This window comes from Haplochromis burtoni, unplaced genomic scaffold, assembly GCF_018398535.1.
Source record: "Haplochromis burtoni strain Fernald_Lab_line unplaced genomic scaffold, NCSU_Asbu1 Contig_435, whole genome shotgun sequence".
NCBI classification, from domain to species: domain Eukaryota; kingdom Metazoa; phylum Chordata; class Actinopteri; order Cichliformes; family Cichlidae; genus Haplochromis; species Haplochromis burtoni.
This window is the reverse complement of record NW_024582796.1, coordinates 121,362-136,897: the sequence shown is the minus strand read 5'-3', so window position 1 is coordinate 136,897 and position 15,536 is coordinate 121,362. Positions and strand designations below refer to the sequence as shown.

Sequence of the window (15,536 nt, the reverse complement as noted above, 5' to 3'; positions counted from 1 at the left end):
TACTTGCTCAGATATTAAATAATGTACAGCATTTTCATATTGTACTTGTGGCTGTAAATGTCAATGAAAAACTAGACATCATTAACATTTTCAACATCATAGCAAAAAAAAAAGTGTACCTGAGCTGAGTGTCCTCCATTCCTCGTCTGAGTTTTCCGCTCCTTTCTTTTTCTTTTATTTATTAAAGCTGTGTTTGCTGTGTTTTTGAGATTTTTTTTTATTTATTTATTTATTTTTTTATTTTTTAAATACCTGTCGTAGATTCATTTTGGCACCCATCTGTCTTCATCTCCTTTTCTCATATCTGTAGAGTTTACCTTTAGGGGTCTGGTGTTTTAGCTTGTGGCACCTATGTGTTTTGTTTTGTTTTGTTTGTTTCTGAATTCATTGTCTTTTATTTTCAACCTTGAATGCTGGTTGAAATAGGCTGAAGTAGTTGCCATGGTGTGATCATCTGGGTGAGGGGGCTGATTTATTTATTTATTTTTTATTATTTTTTCCTTTTTTCATGTTTCCTCCCACACTCTGCGTAAGTCTTCATTTCCCAACAAATACAAGTTGTCCTTTTATAGTTATCATATGTGTAAGTGGCATCTTCCACCTTCATCTGTCATAATCAGGTTGCCATTAACACGTGGACTTTGTTTGAAACAAAAACATTATGCACAATATCTGCAGAAAACTCCATTTCTAGTTTACTTGCAGATTAAGTTTTTCTTTTTTTAGTAATTGCTGACTTAGTCCTAGTTTGCCCACATCTTTGTTCAGCACGTCATCAGTGAGGATCAGTTACTGATTGAAGTTTGAGATCCCTGTATGTATGATTAGTCCTGCTGTTCATGCTGGCTTATACCACTTTCCAAATTCGCAGTGCTTAAACAGTGAACTATAAATTTGAAAACGCAAAACTAAAGAGATGTTTTCTTGGCCAGTATGAACAGGAGGAATGCTGACATCCTGCAGATTAATAAATCTGCATTCATATTAGGATTCCTAGTTCGTCTATCTTAATTTATTCGATAGTCTACACACATCTCAGGCATAAAAAGCCCATCTTTAGGATTAGAGGGTAGAGCCCTGGTGAAGTGTACCTGCCTTTTCTCTCCAGGGGGCGATGCCGGAGCAGCGGGCGGCACACGCAGACAGCTGCCGGCGGATCGGTGGATTGTAACGCCAGCGTCATTTCCTGCTCTTCGCTTTAGAGACTGCTTACATTCTGCTCTCCCTCTGTTTCCGGAGTAAAAATCTGAATGTGGCACATGAAGCCCCACATTCGTGGTGCCTGAGATAAATGGCATGAAGTTGTAGTTGTATTTCATTGCTGCTAGGTGGCAGGAAAACACAGAAAAGGCACCTGGCTTGTTTTCCCAATGGGATTTTGATCACACTAATACTTGCATTGGCAGTTGATAGACTGTTTTCTAAAAAGAATAAATAAATAAAAATTTATTGAGCTTATATAGACTGGAAAGATGTAGGACCAGACCTTTGGTGGATTCATTATACATCCTGATCAGTCTTTTCAATGCAGGGTTTACTTTCTGGGAATGACTGTTATGCACTTGTCTTTTTAAAACTTGAAAGGGTTTATGACAGGGTATGTATGTATCCTCGGAGGAAAAATCTTGTCATCAAGGGCCAAGGTTAGTGCCTGACAGCCTTTTGAGTCTTTTTCTAACAATCAAACCATTCACACGTGTTATTGCCAGGTGATGCTACCTGATGTGCAGTCAGGGTTCATGGAGATTTTTCAGTGAAGGTACCAAGTTTTTAGTCCTCTACTGTACATTTGTGTTCTGGGCGTCTTGTTGCTGCTGAGCACCCAAAGTGAATCACATCTTTTTGTTTTGGTGTTGTTGTTGTTGATGTTTTGGTTTTGCTTTTTTGTTTTTTAAGCAAGGACTGATCAAACATGTTTGGTAATTAATTTCAGTGTTTGGCTGGTATTTATTAAATCTTTGTGAGGTTGGTAGTGTGTCTTTAGTACAGTGTGTCATTATGTCTGCGTTTTTGTTTTGTTTTTTAATCATTTAGTGCATTTTTGTTCTTCTTCCTACACATGCACATTTGTTTTATTTTATTTATTTTTTTCATGTTTATTAGAGTTTGTTTTATTTATGCATTAATTAATATTTTTTCTAGCTATATCTGGAATATAAGTCATAATTTTATACTTGTATTTATTTTTCTAGTGAATCATCCTCTCTTAAGAAATGTAACAGAAATCCAATAATAAAGAATAAAGCAACTAGCTCACAAGAAATGCTGTCTGTATGGTGTCTGACTCATCTCATGCTCACATTTCCATTTTTTTCAGAAGCTAAAAATCTCATTTTACATGGTAGTCTTGCATCAGCAGCAGTTTGACGATGTCCTTGACTGTCTTCTCCCCAGGATGAAAGGGAGTCGAAGATGAAGCGCATGGAGGAACGAATGAAGGAAATTGAGTTGTCTCTGCATAATGTCAAGCTGCTGCTCAAAGAGAAGGTTGCTCAACTCAAAGACCAGGTCAGTTCAGTTTCAGTTCATTGGCTTCCACTAATTTGTTTTTAAGCTGCTGTTCAAAGCTGGACTACCGTTTTGAAGAAAATCTATTATACATTGGCTAATTTGGGTTGTTAAACACAACCTTTCAGGAGTCTTATTAATTTAGTTTGGTTTTATTTTTACTTTGTGTGTATATAGCACCGGCCCACAACTGTAGCTCTCTTGCACTGTGCTTTATATTGTAAGGTAATATCCTGCAATATCAGAAATGCTAGCAATCATGACAATGGAGAAATATGATTCACTTTTAACAGAAAAAACCTCCAGTAGAGTCAAACTACAGGGGCAAACGTCTGCCACGATTACTTCTAGTGTGAAATGAAAAAGAGGGGGGGCACATGGTAATAATGACAATGCAACACAACCTGTGGGAGAAGACGGACAAAAGTTAATAATATTCATTACTGAAACATGGTCAGTGCATAATGGGAGGTTCTCCAGCAGTCTAAGCCTCTATCAACATGGGATGGTTCAATGTCATCTGATACAGCCCAAACTATATGCTTTATCAAAACTTAAAGGTTTAAATCTCATTTTAAATGTAGAGAAGGGAATCTGCCTCCATCAATTTGGAGCTCTTTCCATAGAAGAAGAGGCCTGATGGGGTCTCATTGTTACTTTATATGTGAAGAGGAACATTTACTGCAGCTTGATAATGAGTGATTGCAGGAGTCCAGCCAAGAATGTATGAATTCGTTTTTCCACATCACTCTGAGATGCTTTGCAATTCCACAGAGATTAATTTTTTAAAAAGAGAGAGAAAGAAACTTAGAATTTAGAATTAGAAAGGTTATGTCATTAATTTAAACTACACCCATATTGTGTTTTCTGTCTTCTTAGATAATTCCAACTCCATTTAGTCTTCATAGCAATTGAAATGTATCCTGTAATAATACTACCTAAGGGAAATAGTATGGGTCCTGGTAGTCAAAAGAGCTTGCAAAGAAAAGTGTCTGGACTTCTTTAAGTTACTTGAAGATGTTTCACCTCTCATCCAAGAAGCTTCTTCAGTTCTAAGGTCAATTGGTGGGGAGTCCCAGATTTAAACCTAGTGGGAGTATCCCCCACAGAGGGACAAAAGGATCCCCTGATGATCCTCTAATCATTGTGAAACCTGGCCCCACGTTATCAAGGTTTCACAATGAGCTCACCCGAAACTCTGGCTGATTGGGACCCACACCCAGTTTCACACCTTGGCTCAGGCGATTAGAGGATCATCAGGGGGTCCTTTTGTCCCTCTGTGGGGGGTTACTCCCACTAGGTTTATATCTGGGACTCTCCACCATTTGACCTTAGAACTGAAGAAGCTTCTCGGATGAGAGGTGAAACGTCTTCAAGTAACTTAAAGAAGTCCAGACACTTTTCTTTGCAAGCTCCTTTGACTACGATGACCTGGATGACTGAGAACCTTCACAGACATATGGTACAAAACCTTGTGAAACTCCATAACTAAACTCCTTGTTTTAATGAACAATTTGAAATTATTCAAAACCTTGCCATTCAGTGTAACCCATTACAATCAATTATCTACTTTGACTTTTCTAGCTGCACAAGAACGGCAAAGCAGACGTACTAATCAAAGATCTGTATGTGGAGAATGCCCAGCTGCTGAAGGCTCTGGAGATAACTGAGCAACGTCAGAAAATCGCGGAGAAGAAGAACTACCTGCTGGAGGAGAAGATCTCTAGCCTCAATAAGATAGTGTGTGACCTAAACCCGTCACATCTTCCGCTGCCGTACCATTATAAATGATCACAAAGGACTAACTTAAAATGTGTGTCCAAGTCTATATTTGCACTCTATCTTTACTAAATACTTTTATTTTATTATATTTATCACTGCTGCAAACTTTATGCAGCAGATTCTGCCAATTCATGAGAACTGGTGGTTTTATGTTAAATATGCAGTATTTTTGTCCATTTAATTCTAACCAGTAATTAATGGGACCTATAAATAACTAGAGGTCAAACTGCAAAGAAGACATATCTTTATGCAGTTATTTATATTTTTAAAACGCTATTACCTATTATTAATAAATATCTTACCTTTAAACTTTTTCTCTGTCCAAAGAGAGGAAAAACAATGAAGTGTACTTTTTATACAATTGTGTCCAAAAGTTGTGTGCATCTCTTCTTTCTCCAGCCCTATTGTAAAAGAATAAATAGAAACCTGTTGTTCGCTAGTAAAATCACGCAAACTGAGATGTTGAATCATGCTTTACCTAACACTACCTGAAGTTGAAAAGACTTTAAATGTCTGTCAAGTGGCAATACTTAACATGTCATTTTACTTTTAAAGGAAATTGTATGATCTGTTGCGATATGTGAAGGTGTATATGCTATGTCATTATGGTTGAGACAGGGTAATGGCTGTGCTACAGGTATAAATAAAATAAAAGGATTGTTTTTGGTGGTTTGTAAGTTACTGCTTTTTCCACAGTTATCTGATTGCACATACACATGATAACAATGTGATTCAAGCAGAATCAACATATTTAAAATTCATGCCACCCCTCCATGCCAGGACTGTCAAACTTATTTTACATTGTAGTCCTACATCCAGCTAAAGCTGTGGCCTAATAACATGCTAGAAGATGCCTCTTAATTATTCCTCTTTCCCTCAGTGCGTCTCAGTCTTTGCTGTCAAATTTCTTTATGATGTACGTTCTTTAGGTTTGTCTGAGTAAATGATTAAAGCTACAGAAAAAAACACTGGCATCCCACACGTTATACTGTAAATACAATTGTTGGTTTGTTTTTTTGGGATTTTTTTTTTTAACTGTAGCTCCAATACAAAACAAATGTAAACAATGAAAGAAAACCATTTCGTGTCATTTATTCAGTACCTACTTTGGTGTATGAAAGGATAATGTTTTTTTTAAGACACGCTGCAACTGATGCTAGAAATTGATACTAGATAAATTCTAACAATAGCTGATCAAGCTTAAACGTGCTGCTGTTGTTTAGCGCGACATCCGCTGGTTTCCTCTTTCTGGCGCGAAGTGGGCGACAAACAGAGAAAAGCCGATCAGCTGATCATTGATCAGTTTCATGATTGAATGAGAGAAGAGGCAGCTGCAGCGTAAAGACATAGAATAAATCCAGCTTTGTGTCTTTTTCATCTGAAGTCCGGGACAAACTGTGTTCCTTTTCACCTAAATACGAAACGTGTATTATTTTCTCTGAATACGGGACGATTCGGTTTTTTACGGCGCGGCTGGCAACTCTACTAACTAACCTTATGAATAAAATAAAGTTCACTATCAGTATAGCACCCACCCAGCTGTATAGAAACTCCGTCAAGCTAGTACGCAGTACAAGTTATTGTAACTGACGGTAAAAACTCAGCACAACGAAAATAAACTCCACCTAAACTTGGTTTATATCTGACCTAGATAGACTGCAGGTCATAACTTCTTACCTGAAGTTCAGTTCACCTGACACTCCGACAGGCGGCCACCTCGGGTCTCTCCTCCTCCTGCTTCCCCTTTCCCTCATCCACCTGTTGGCCTCTTGTGGCAGCTCTGCCACAGCCACCGCCAAACAACTGAGTTATGTTTACACATCTGCCAGCATCTGGCCAATCCACCATCTGTCATTGTTTATACTGTTATAAAAAAAAAAATAACTTAAAAAAATCATCGGCCCATAAAAACAAAAAATCACCATCGGCCCACAGGGCAAATGCCCGGTATGCCCGATGGCCAGTCCAGCTATGCATACAGGTGTGGCCAGAAATTTAGTCACTTTAGTCTAAAAGATCACAGTTTGCACAAAAAAGACATGCATTAAACAATATATATGAAAACGTGTATAAGTAACAGAAAGAGATTTATACTGTACTGTAAATAAGCATGTTGTAAATTAATACAATGGATACTAAACTGGACATACAGTTGTGATTAGAAGTTTACATACACTCATCATGAGCATGAAAGTCGTGGTGATTTTGGGCTGTTATTGATATCTTGAAGCGGATGTTTTTCTAGGATGAACTTATTGAAGAGCAGACATCTTTAATGATTAAAAAAACAAGAGTTGGGTGCAAGAGTTTGAATTTATTTTGGATTTTCTCCAATCCACACAGGCTCAAATATACACATATACCCCACTAGTATTTGGTTAAATGTCCCTAGTATACATTTTAATATGACTTTTATTTTGTTTTGAATATTTGTTTTACATTGTTTAGTTTCTAGAGGGGGGTTTGCTTCCTTCTGTGCCGTTTTAGCCTAGTTTTTATTAGTTTCAGCTTTGCCATGTGAGTGATTAAATTATGGGAAAAATTTAACGGATATTTTCTAACTATAGTACAGTTTATACTGTGCTTATGTCACCGAAGGGCCCCACAGTGGTTTGTGCTCCTCTCTCCTCCTCCTTCAGATGGAAGGACTTCCCAGTAGTGGGACTGTACCCGCTGCAGCAGCACAGATGCTCCCTGTGGCTTCAGTTAGCTGGCTAACTGCGGCTAGCTAATCCAAAGCTGCGGGGAAAAATGTTGACTTTCCGCGCTTTGCTAACTGGCCGGTATGGTTGCAAAGTCGAAGGATTGTGTCATGACTTTACCCCACCGTGCTGTTGATGTTTTCCGAGCCTGGAGTTATGCTCTCACGAAAGAAAAGTAAGAACGAAGCGTCCAAACCAGCCGAGGTACACGGGAAGTATGTGAAGAAGGAAACGTCGCCGCTCCTGAGAAGTAAGCGCAACAAGTGGTTAGCTTATCAGCTAGCCCCGAATAGCATCACTTAACTTGCTCGCTAGTTAAAGTTAAACACTGTTAAACCTTAGTGAGCTAGCATTAACAAATACTGTATAACGACTCTGTGGGGACATTTATACTTGCTCCACGATTGTAAAAAACAGTTTAATGCTGTACAGTCTAACCAAACACAGCTAGGATGATAGTCATTGTAGCTAAATGCTACATGAGCGCCAGTTGTAGTGCAGTAGTTACAAGATAATGCTTACAGCTTTAAATTACTCAGCTAAAGGCATATTATACTAGCAGATTAGTTTAGTTAAACGTATTTTTAGTGTCTGTACTGACTTATGATTATTGTGATAGCTGCTGTTAAGCTGTTTCTATTCGAGTATCTATAGAAACTAGCAGTATTTTGTAGAAATGTGGGTATTACTAAATTACCTTCTCGTGTAAATGTTTTATTCGAGAGTCAGTTAATATTATAATTCAGGTATGAAAAGTAAAAGTACGCGATTTGGCTCCTATTAGTAAAATACTCTGTTTTTATTATGGTGTTGTTGTTTTTTTCAAGTCATCAGGCATGAGCATCTCCCAGATATTGCGTTGCCTTTTATTGACATTTGCTCTGCTGACCTGGTTGCAGATCTTATGCCCTCCTTCATCCGTCATGGACCCACTATACCGAGACGCACAGAGGTCCCTCTGCCAGAAATGGTGCCTTCTTCCTACCCTTTGGCACCCAGCCGGGAACCTGTGGTGTCCCGTAACAAGAGTGTCCTCCGTACCCATGTGCAGAAGACTCCTCACGAGGTGGCCCGCACAGAGAGCCACCGCTTATCTGCACCTCCGTACCTGCCTCGCAGTCTGGGAGACATTTCGCATGAGTATGGAGGCTCATCACAGTCCTTCCTTACAGACGTGAGCCCCATGTCTGAGAATGGAGATGCCCGGTATTATTACCCCTCTGAACCTTATTATGAAAACCAGCAACATCAACAGCAGCAGCAGCGCCAGCCAAGGAGAGTCCCAGACCGCTTTCCTGAAGACTATAGATACTACGAGCACAATGAGCACAACTTCCAAAGACATCCCCGACAACATACTCCCCCAGCTCCAAACAGACCCCCTTCAGGTAGATTTTACATTATTTTGTGAAGCTCCCTTTTAACACTGTTCATGTCTTTATTTATATATTTTAAGGGAGGTTTAGTGATAAAAGCAAGAAACACCTAGTTTTAGAAAGTTTATGACTGACATCCCATCAGCAACTGTACAACTTTTAAAATTTCCTCTTGGAGAACTCTTGTCCAACCACACAGAGGCTACTCTGAAAGGAATGCAGGCCACTAGTTGTCAAATTGAAAAGAGCAATTTCATTTCAGTCTTTATTTTACTGCTCTGTGTTGTAAACATTACGATGATGTAAGTGTAATTACATTGAGATTGGGGGGGCACGGGAATGCTTCTTGTCCTCCTCTTACCATAAAGACACTCTTATTTTGTGGCTGGCTTGTCAGCGTCATGTATACAGTTCAGTATTATGTCAGGCCTGCCTATCACGTAGCCTTGTTTGGAGTAAAGTTAAACAAGCATTAGAGGCTCTGCATTTTTCACCTCTGTGTTTGCTGAAACTTTCTGCCAGCAAACTAGTAATTTGCACACTGCCCCCAGTCAAATGTCTCAGCCTCAAACTGCTCGCTGGCATGAATCATCCTTGTTACGTATGTGCTGATCTCCTTATACTTACATTTGACACACAGTGAGGTTTGAGATGCTGCAGCATGTTTGTGTATGAAGCCCAGTCAGTACAATGCCACTATATGTTATTACAGCGTGGCTCTGTGATGTAGTTGGTCACACATTTGGTTTAAGCTGAAATTATTGTTCAGTGGGGGTGGCATGCTGGCCCATCTACCTGCAGAGACCGTCTGTTGTTGGACAGTGTCCAAAGTATGTTGTACAACCGGTCTGTGGGCTACTCTTGCCTGTCCTTTTGTTGGTCCATCAGGCGGCCGGGTAGAAGCATAAGGTAGCGCCCAAGCCCACATAAGGAGGGTTGCATCACACAAGCATCTGTTGGAAAATCTCCGCCAAATCGGGTATGAAGGTTTTGTGTGGCAACCCCTTGGGAAATAAAAGAGTATGTACTGTTTAAGTGGTGTCTTATACTATACTGAAGCCCCACACACCTGTTGTTTAAATCTCCTGTTCGCAAATGGCAGCCAGGTAAAAGAAAGAGGGGTTAGCTGTGGATGAAGTGACGGGCTTTGTCAAGGCTTAACTCTTAATAGGGCACTCATTGAAATACTTGGAAATTCAAGTCAGGTTGTCCTGTTCTGTGACATGATTCTTTGACACAACAGCAGTTTCCCTCTTTCCATAAACAACCTGATCAGACAGCTGCAAAAAAAGGGACGGAGTGTTTTTGAGTCAATAAGTGTAGATTTACTGAAAACAAAAAATAACAAATAAATTGTAAATATCTACTAAGAATGGTAAATGGCCTGTATTTGTATAGCGCTTTCCTAGTCCCTAAGGACCCCAAAGCGCTTTACACAACCAGTCATTCACACACTGGTGATGGCAAGCTACAGGGTAGCCACAGCCACCCTGGGGCGCACTGACAGAGGCTGCCGGACACTGGCTAGGGCTGGGCGATATGACCCAAAATTCATATCTCGATATTTTTTAGCTGGATGGCGATATAAGATATATATCTCGATTTTTTTTTTTAAAGCCATAAGTTAAGAACAAAAAGAGAGTTCTTAGTCACACTGTGTCCCAGATGTCACACAGGGCACTTTTATTTACATACAGCGTAGATGTACATGAAGAAATTACTCAAAAATAAATTATCAGCATTTATTAAATAATCATGGTCCATAAATAAAAGAAAACAATGTTGTTTTTGTGCATAACAAAAAGCTCACAATTGTGCAGTCAAAATGTAAACTAATAGACGCTGAGCATAATAACAAAGAGACAGATTTCACAGCTGCACCACGTCTCTGAACAGGTGCCATTTGTGGTCCTTATACACACACAGTACGGTAATATTACGTTGAAGCACAGTACGTATCACTCCGCGAGGCTCCTCCTCGGTAGCCGTAATCCTCCGACAATCCATCAAGCGGTGCAGCTCCGTAGCTTAGCAAAGTCATATTAAAACATTTTTTGACAGATTGCTGAGCGCTGTGTACCACATAAAATCGGTTCGCGGTCAGTAAGCACAACCAGAATTCATACATAAGGCGTGCTGTCGATTTTTGAGAAAATGAAAGGATTTTAGGCCGTGCAGCCCCTCCTGGCTGCATGTCGTTAGGGCGGTTAGCTCGTTAGCGCGGTTAGCTCGCTAACACGTTGACGCCGTCCAGCCCCACGCACGGGGCGATCCGCGGTAACTCGCTAACGGAGATTTTCCGCTTTCATCTTGTCGTTGCCTGCAGGTGAAGCTATGGGGGAGGCCGAGTAACGTTGCGTCGTATAATTATAACGTAACATAGACTATATCGATATAAACGATATTGTCAGATCTTATATCTCGTATGAAAATATATCGATATTTTTAAAAAGCTCGATATATCGCCCAGCCCTAAAGTCTGGCGCCACCGGGCCCTTTGACCACCACCAGTAGGCAACGGGTGAAGTGTCTCGCCCAAGGACACAACGACCGAGACTGTCCAAGCCGAAAATTAGCAAACTAAAACGCCAAAAATCTCCCGCAATAATACAACCGCCAATCATCTGAGCCGGTCACTGATATATCGCCCAGCCCTAAACACTGGCGCCACCGGGCCCTTTGACCACCACCAGTAGGCAACGGGTGAAGTGTCTCGCCCAAGGACACAACGACCGAGACTGTCCAAGCCGGGGCTCGAACCGGCAACCTTCCGATTACAAGGCGAACTCCCAACTCTTGAGCCACGATCGCCCCAAAGAGCCACCGCTTAGAAGTGAAAAATGGTATTATTTGTACTGATTGTACCACTTTTGTTCCTTATATGTAATTGAGTCAAAGATAAATAAAAAACAAATAGTGAATTATTAAATCAATTTTAGTAGAAAAAAGACTCGCAGTAAAAATAAACAACTTTATATGACTTTTGGGTATAATATAAAACTCAGGAAATCACATGTTTCATAATTATAAGCTCGAAAATGTGTACAAGTGTTTTAACCTTCTCAATGGATCACTGTTTAATGTTATACAATGCTGTGGCATTATCCAGTGTACTATCGAACTTAAAGTCCTACATTATAACGTGCTATTTCTTAAAAAAGATGGGTCTACAAATGGCTTGACATCACTTGCACTAGTTTTAGGTCACAGGGAATATGATCAGATATGGTGTTGTCACTTTTCATGCCACAGATTTTACTAATTTGTGGAAATCCTACACAAAACAACACCTGTCTCAACATGTAGAACAATGTTGCAAACACATAATCTGAGCATTTCATTAATTTACCACTGTTTTGATGTTAGGACCACAGGTGTAGGAGTAGGTAGGGGTGAAGGTTTGGAAGTTTGAAAAGTTCTGGGCCACTGCAGATTTATCAGATGTCACTGTCTGTCACATAGCTTGATCTCATATGCGGTTCCTCACCTGATAAAAGGGGTTGATATGAGACAATTTAGGATTATTTTGAACTTGTGCAAAAAGCTGCTGAGCTACTAGAGTCCAGGTGTCAAACAGAAATGGCATAAGTTGTCCCTCTGCAAACCCTGAAAGGATGAGCCTGGTATAGTTAATCATATGTTATTTTCTCGTGTGTGATTGATGTTTTCATAAATTATCCCAGTCTCTCTCTCTCTCTCTCTCTCTCCTTTCCATGTTTTCAGTGGTGTTTTCCCTAACTTGATGTTATCAGTCTACCCACTTTGTTTCATTCAGCCCACCTCACTGTAATCTAAGAAATTCCTGTGATGTTTTGAGCTTTAGGTCTGCTGTGAGCATTTTTTTTTCTGAAGGAAAGGGCAAACATGATGATCATGATGATGAGATGGGGGGTGGTGTAGGAGGAGGAGTGCATTTCTGTGGAGCTCTCACACATTCCTTCCCTTCATTCAGCAGCTGGCAAAGAGCTCCACCTCTGTTGCTGTCACTCTAGCGTAGAATTTATCAGATTGTAGCCGCCATTTCGCTGAGATCCTTTAGCGTTCCCCTGTATTTGGAATTCTTGGTTTCTGCAAGCTCATTTGCTTTGAGTCACGCTCATCCACATCCACACAGCTGTCGACTTGACATTCCTCGCTGACGTTATTCTCCAATAAAAGTACAGGACCCGCTGCATGAACCCTCTCTGCTGTCGGCTCTTACAGCCGTTTGTTCTCGCCCAGTGAAAGGCCCTGTGTGTATGGCTGGCCATGCAGAGCTCTCTGCCTTCCTGTCTAAAAGTATCAACAATCCCATTTCTTACCATTCATCACACAGTGTCACTTAGAATAAGATGGCCCTCTGTCACAACAATCACAGAGTCGAGCAATTTCAGTTTTAAAGTTTAAACTCTGTACTGTCCTCTGCTTTACATGACACTTTCCCACACAGGCAGTTTTTAAGAAATTTCTCCAAATATTTCTTCTTTCCCAGGGGCGCTGTTAGTCAGCAGCTGCTCCTCTGTATGATTGGTCAGACATCTCTGCCTCTCCCTTAGGGTTTCTAAAAAAGAAATGTTTGTTCTTCTCAGCCATAGGTCGAATACAGGCCAAGTCTCTGGGGAACCTGTCCAGTCTGACAGGGGAGGACCTCCCCCTTCCGGCCGGTTGGACTGTTGACTGGACCATCCGTGGCAGGAAGTACTACATCGACCACAACACTAACACTACACACTGGAGCCACCCTCTCGAGAGGGAGGGGCTCCCTCCAGGCTGGGAGAAGGTGGAGTCCGCTGAGTTTGGGGTCTACTATGTGGATCACATAAACAAGAGGGCACAATACCGTCATCCATGTGCTCCAAGGTATGAAGCATTAAAAAACGCTGCTTTTAGTTTTTTAAGCAACTAAAGTTCTACTACTTCTTTACTTAGTAGAAAACTTACCTCATCACAATAGAGATGATTTTTCTTTGTATTCTAGCGTACCTCGTTACGATCAGCCCCCACCACTACCACCTCCCGTGGCCTATCAGCCACGTCCTGCAGAGAGGAACCAGCCAGTCCTCGTGCCAGCTAACCCATACCACACAGCCGAGATCCCAGACTGGCTGCAGGTGTATGCTCGTGCACCACTCAAGTGAGTCTAACTCAGTCTTACCTGACATTTGTCTAGTTAATAGTATTCTGGTCAGTCAGTAATCGGTAAATGTACAAACAAAGGGAGGTACTAAAAGGAGGAATTTATGGAAGCCACTGGCGGGGGGGAATGCTACCCATAAGTCAAAATTCGGGGTTAGTATCTCAAAATTTCAACTTAATAATTCTAAGTTTCTTATTCTACTTTTTATTTAATCCTGGACATAATTTTTTTTGATAGTAACCAAATAGGCGAGTTATTTTCAAGCTCCTACCAAAAGTGTAGAATCAGTATTTTTTGGTAGTTTTGGTCAATTGACAATACTTATGGAAATGGAAAAGCATGATGTTTATCCTTAACCTAAATATGTAATGTATTTATTGTATAGTGTTTTTTAATACCTCAAAAACATGTATGTTTATTTGTGGAAAACTGCATTCCAAATCGGTGTTTCTTTCAGGGTTTGTACATATTGAATAGAGAAGCCCTGAAAAAAAATCTTACCAAATAAAAGTATTTTTGTCACAAAGAAGTGACTGATAGATCTTCAAACCAGCCCAAAGGGTAACTTTAAAGGTAGAGTGACTCTCCTCTCCTTTACATCAGGTACGACCACATCTTGAAGTGGGAGCTGTTCCAGCTGGCAGACCTGGACACGTACCAGGGAATGCTGAAGCTGCTCTTCATGAAGGAGCTCGAACACATCGTCAAGTCCTATGAGGCGTACCGGCAGGCGCTGCTGTCGGAGGTGGAGGCACGCAAACAGCGGCAACAGTGGTACGCCCAGCAGTCCAACAAGAACTTCATAGGGAACATGTGATGTGTGTGTGCGTGTGTGTGCAGCAGGGACTTCTCAGTGCCACACCTCTCTGAGGTTTCCTTAGTTTGGGAGCGGTCAGAGCTGCCTTTGAAATCATGATTGACTCTTAATTGCCTCTTTACCAAACACATCTGTGCCTTTGCTTGATCCAAATATATCAGCCAGGAGGTTGAGACACATATATGGCCAGGGTGGGGGCCATGTGACACTCTGTTTATGGATGACTGATAGAAACAAAAAAAACAAAACAAAACACTAGAATGAAGAAAAAATGTGTTGCATCATGGGAAACTGCTTGTGGTTCTATTGAAAGCCACCGACCTGGGAAAATTGCTGTTTGAATTCCTTTTTTAAAGACTGAGAAGCACAGAGTGTGAAAAATCAGCTCTGGGTATTTGTTACAAAAGCATCCTGACATTGTGCCTTTAATAAAACAAAGTGCAGCAGTTTTACGTCTGCTCATATCGTGTATACGCCAGCTACTCCGTCATTTTTTCCTGTGGGAGAAAGCGACAGGCAGCTTTTTCTAATTTGACTTCATGGCTTCTTTCCTTTGCTCTGTTACTGTCATAAACTGAAACCACACAAAGAAAGTGTACATTGTTCCTTTTTTTATGACATACTTTTAAGACAATCCACCAAAACCTTAACAGATATATAATTTTACATTTTTCTTTTTGATTGATGAAGCATCAGATTTGATGCGGTGGTTTGAGCGTCTCTCGGCATTATTGTTCGTCAGGAAAATTCACGTTTTTGTGCATTTAATTAAACACAAATAAGCTACTGGAACTTTTTTTTAAAGAAGTCACATTCATTTTGCCAAAAACTTTACTTTCCCTTTGTTTCAGTTTTTCATGCTTTATGTTTATGGCCTGACATCTTGCTTCACTGATATAACAGAAGTCCAGGTTCTTGGACACATATTCTACTGATCACTAATCAGCTTTTATCTCCTCTTAAGATACTCAGAAATGTTTTCTTACTTTTTTTTGTCTACTGGAGACCAGTGATAATGTGTTATTCTCAGTATATAAAATGTTTAAGGAGTCCTGTGTATCAGAGGAACCTAAACATTTCTGAATGTCCTAATTGGGAGCAGTGGAATAGGTTTGTACAGAACATTGGGCTTCTCTTTGGGCCTCTATCACATCGCCTCAGAACAATGTCTACAGTTTGTTCATACCTGATTTTCTGAATTGCAATTACAGGACATAAGCAATAAAGTCTGCAGT

The 15,536-nt window shown here is 40.4% G+C and overlaps 2 protein-coding genes across 7 annotated transcripts in view; both read left to right on the top strand.

Moving 5' to 3' along the window:
- The window catches only part of nin (ninein (GSK3B interacting protein)), a 29,266-nt gene extending 24,608 nt beyond the window's left edge, over nt 1-4,658 (top strand). For 5 of the 6 annotated variants that reach the window (XM_042213333.1, XM_014341267.2, XM_014341268.2 and 2 more), the window contains 2 exons: nt 2,395-2,508; nt 4,093-4,658. In XM_042213333.1, coding sequence (XP_042069267.1) covers nt 2,395-2,508; nt 4,093-4,299 — 321 coding nt within the window. In that variant the 3' untranslated portion in view covers nt 4,300-4,658. The other variant, XM_014341269.2, reaches the window with a different exon arrangement.
- Nucleotides 4,659-6,927: 2,269 nt separating this feature from the next.
- On the top strand, nt 6,928-15,093 carry sav1 (salvador family WW domain containing protein 1). The gene is made up of 5 exons (XM_005946044.3): nt 6,928-7,242; nt 7,892-8,380; nt 12,937-13,207; nt 13,326-13,481; nt 14,088-15,093. The coding sequence occupies exons 1-5, from the start codon at nt 7,128-7,130 to the stop codon at nt 14,299-14,301; spliced, it is 1,245 nt and encodes a 414-aa protein (XP_005946106.1). The 5' UTR covers nt 6,928-7,127; the 3' UTR covers nt 14,302-15,093.
- Nucleotides 15,094-15,536: the final 443 nt, after the last annotated feature.

Excerpts from the sequence above, each read along its gene's own strand:
- sav1 (XM_005946044.3), top strand. The coding sequence starts at position 7,128 with ATGTTTTCCGAGCCTGGAGTTATGCTCTCACGAAAGAAAAGTAAGAAC. Across the intron at positions 8,381-12,936 it reads TCCAAACAGACCCCCTTCAG|CCATAGGTCGAATACAGGCC; the intron begins GTAGATTTTACA and ends TGTTCTTCTCAG. Across the intron at positions 13,208-13,325 it reads CGTCATCCATGTGCTCCAAG|CGTACCTCGTTACGATCAGC; the intron begins GTATGAAGCATT and ends TTTGTATTCTAG.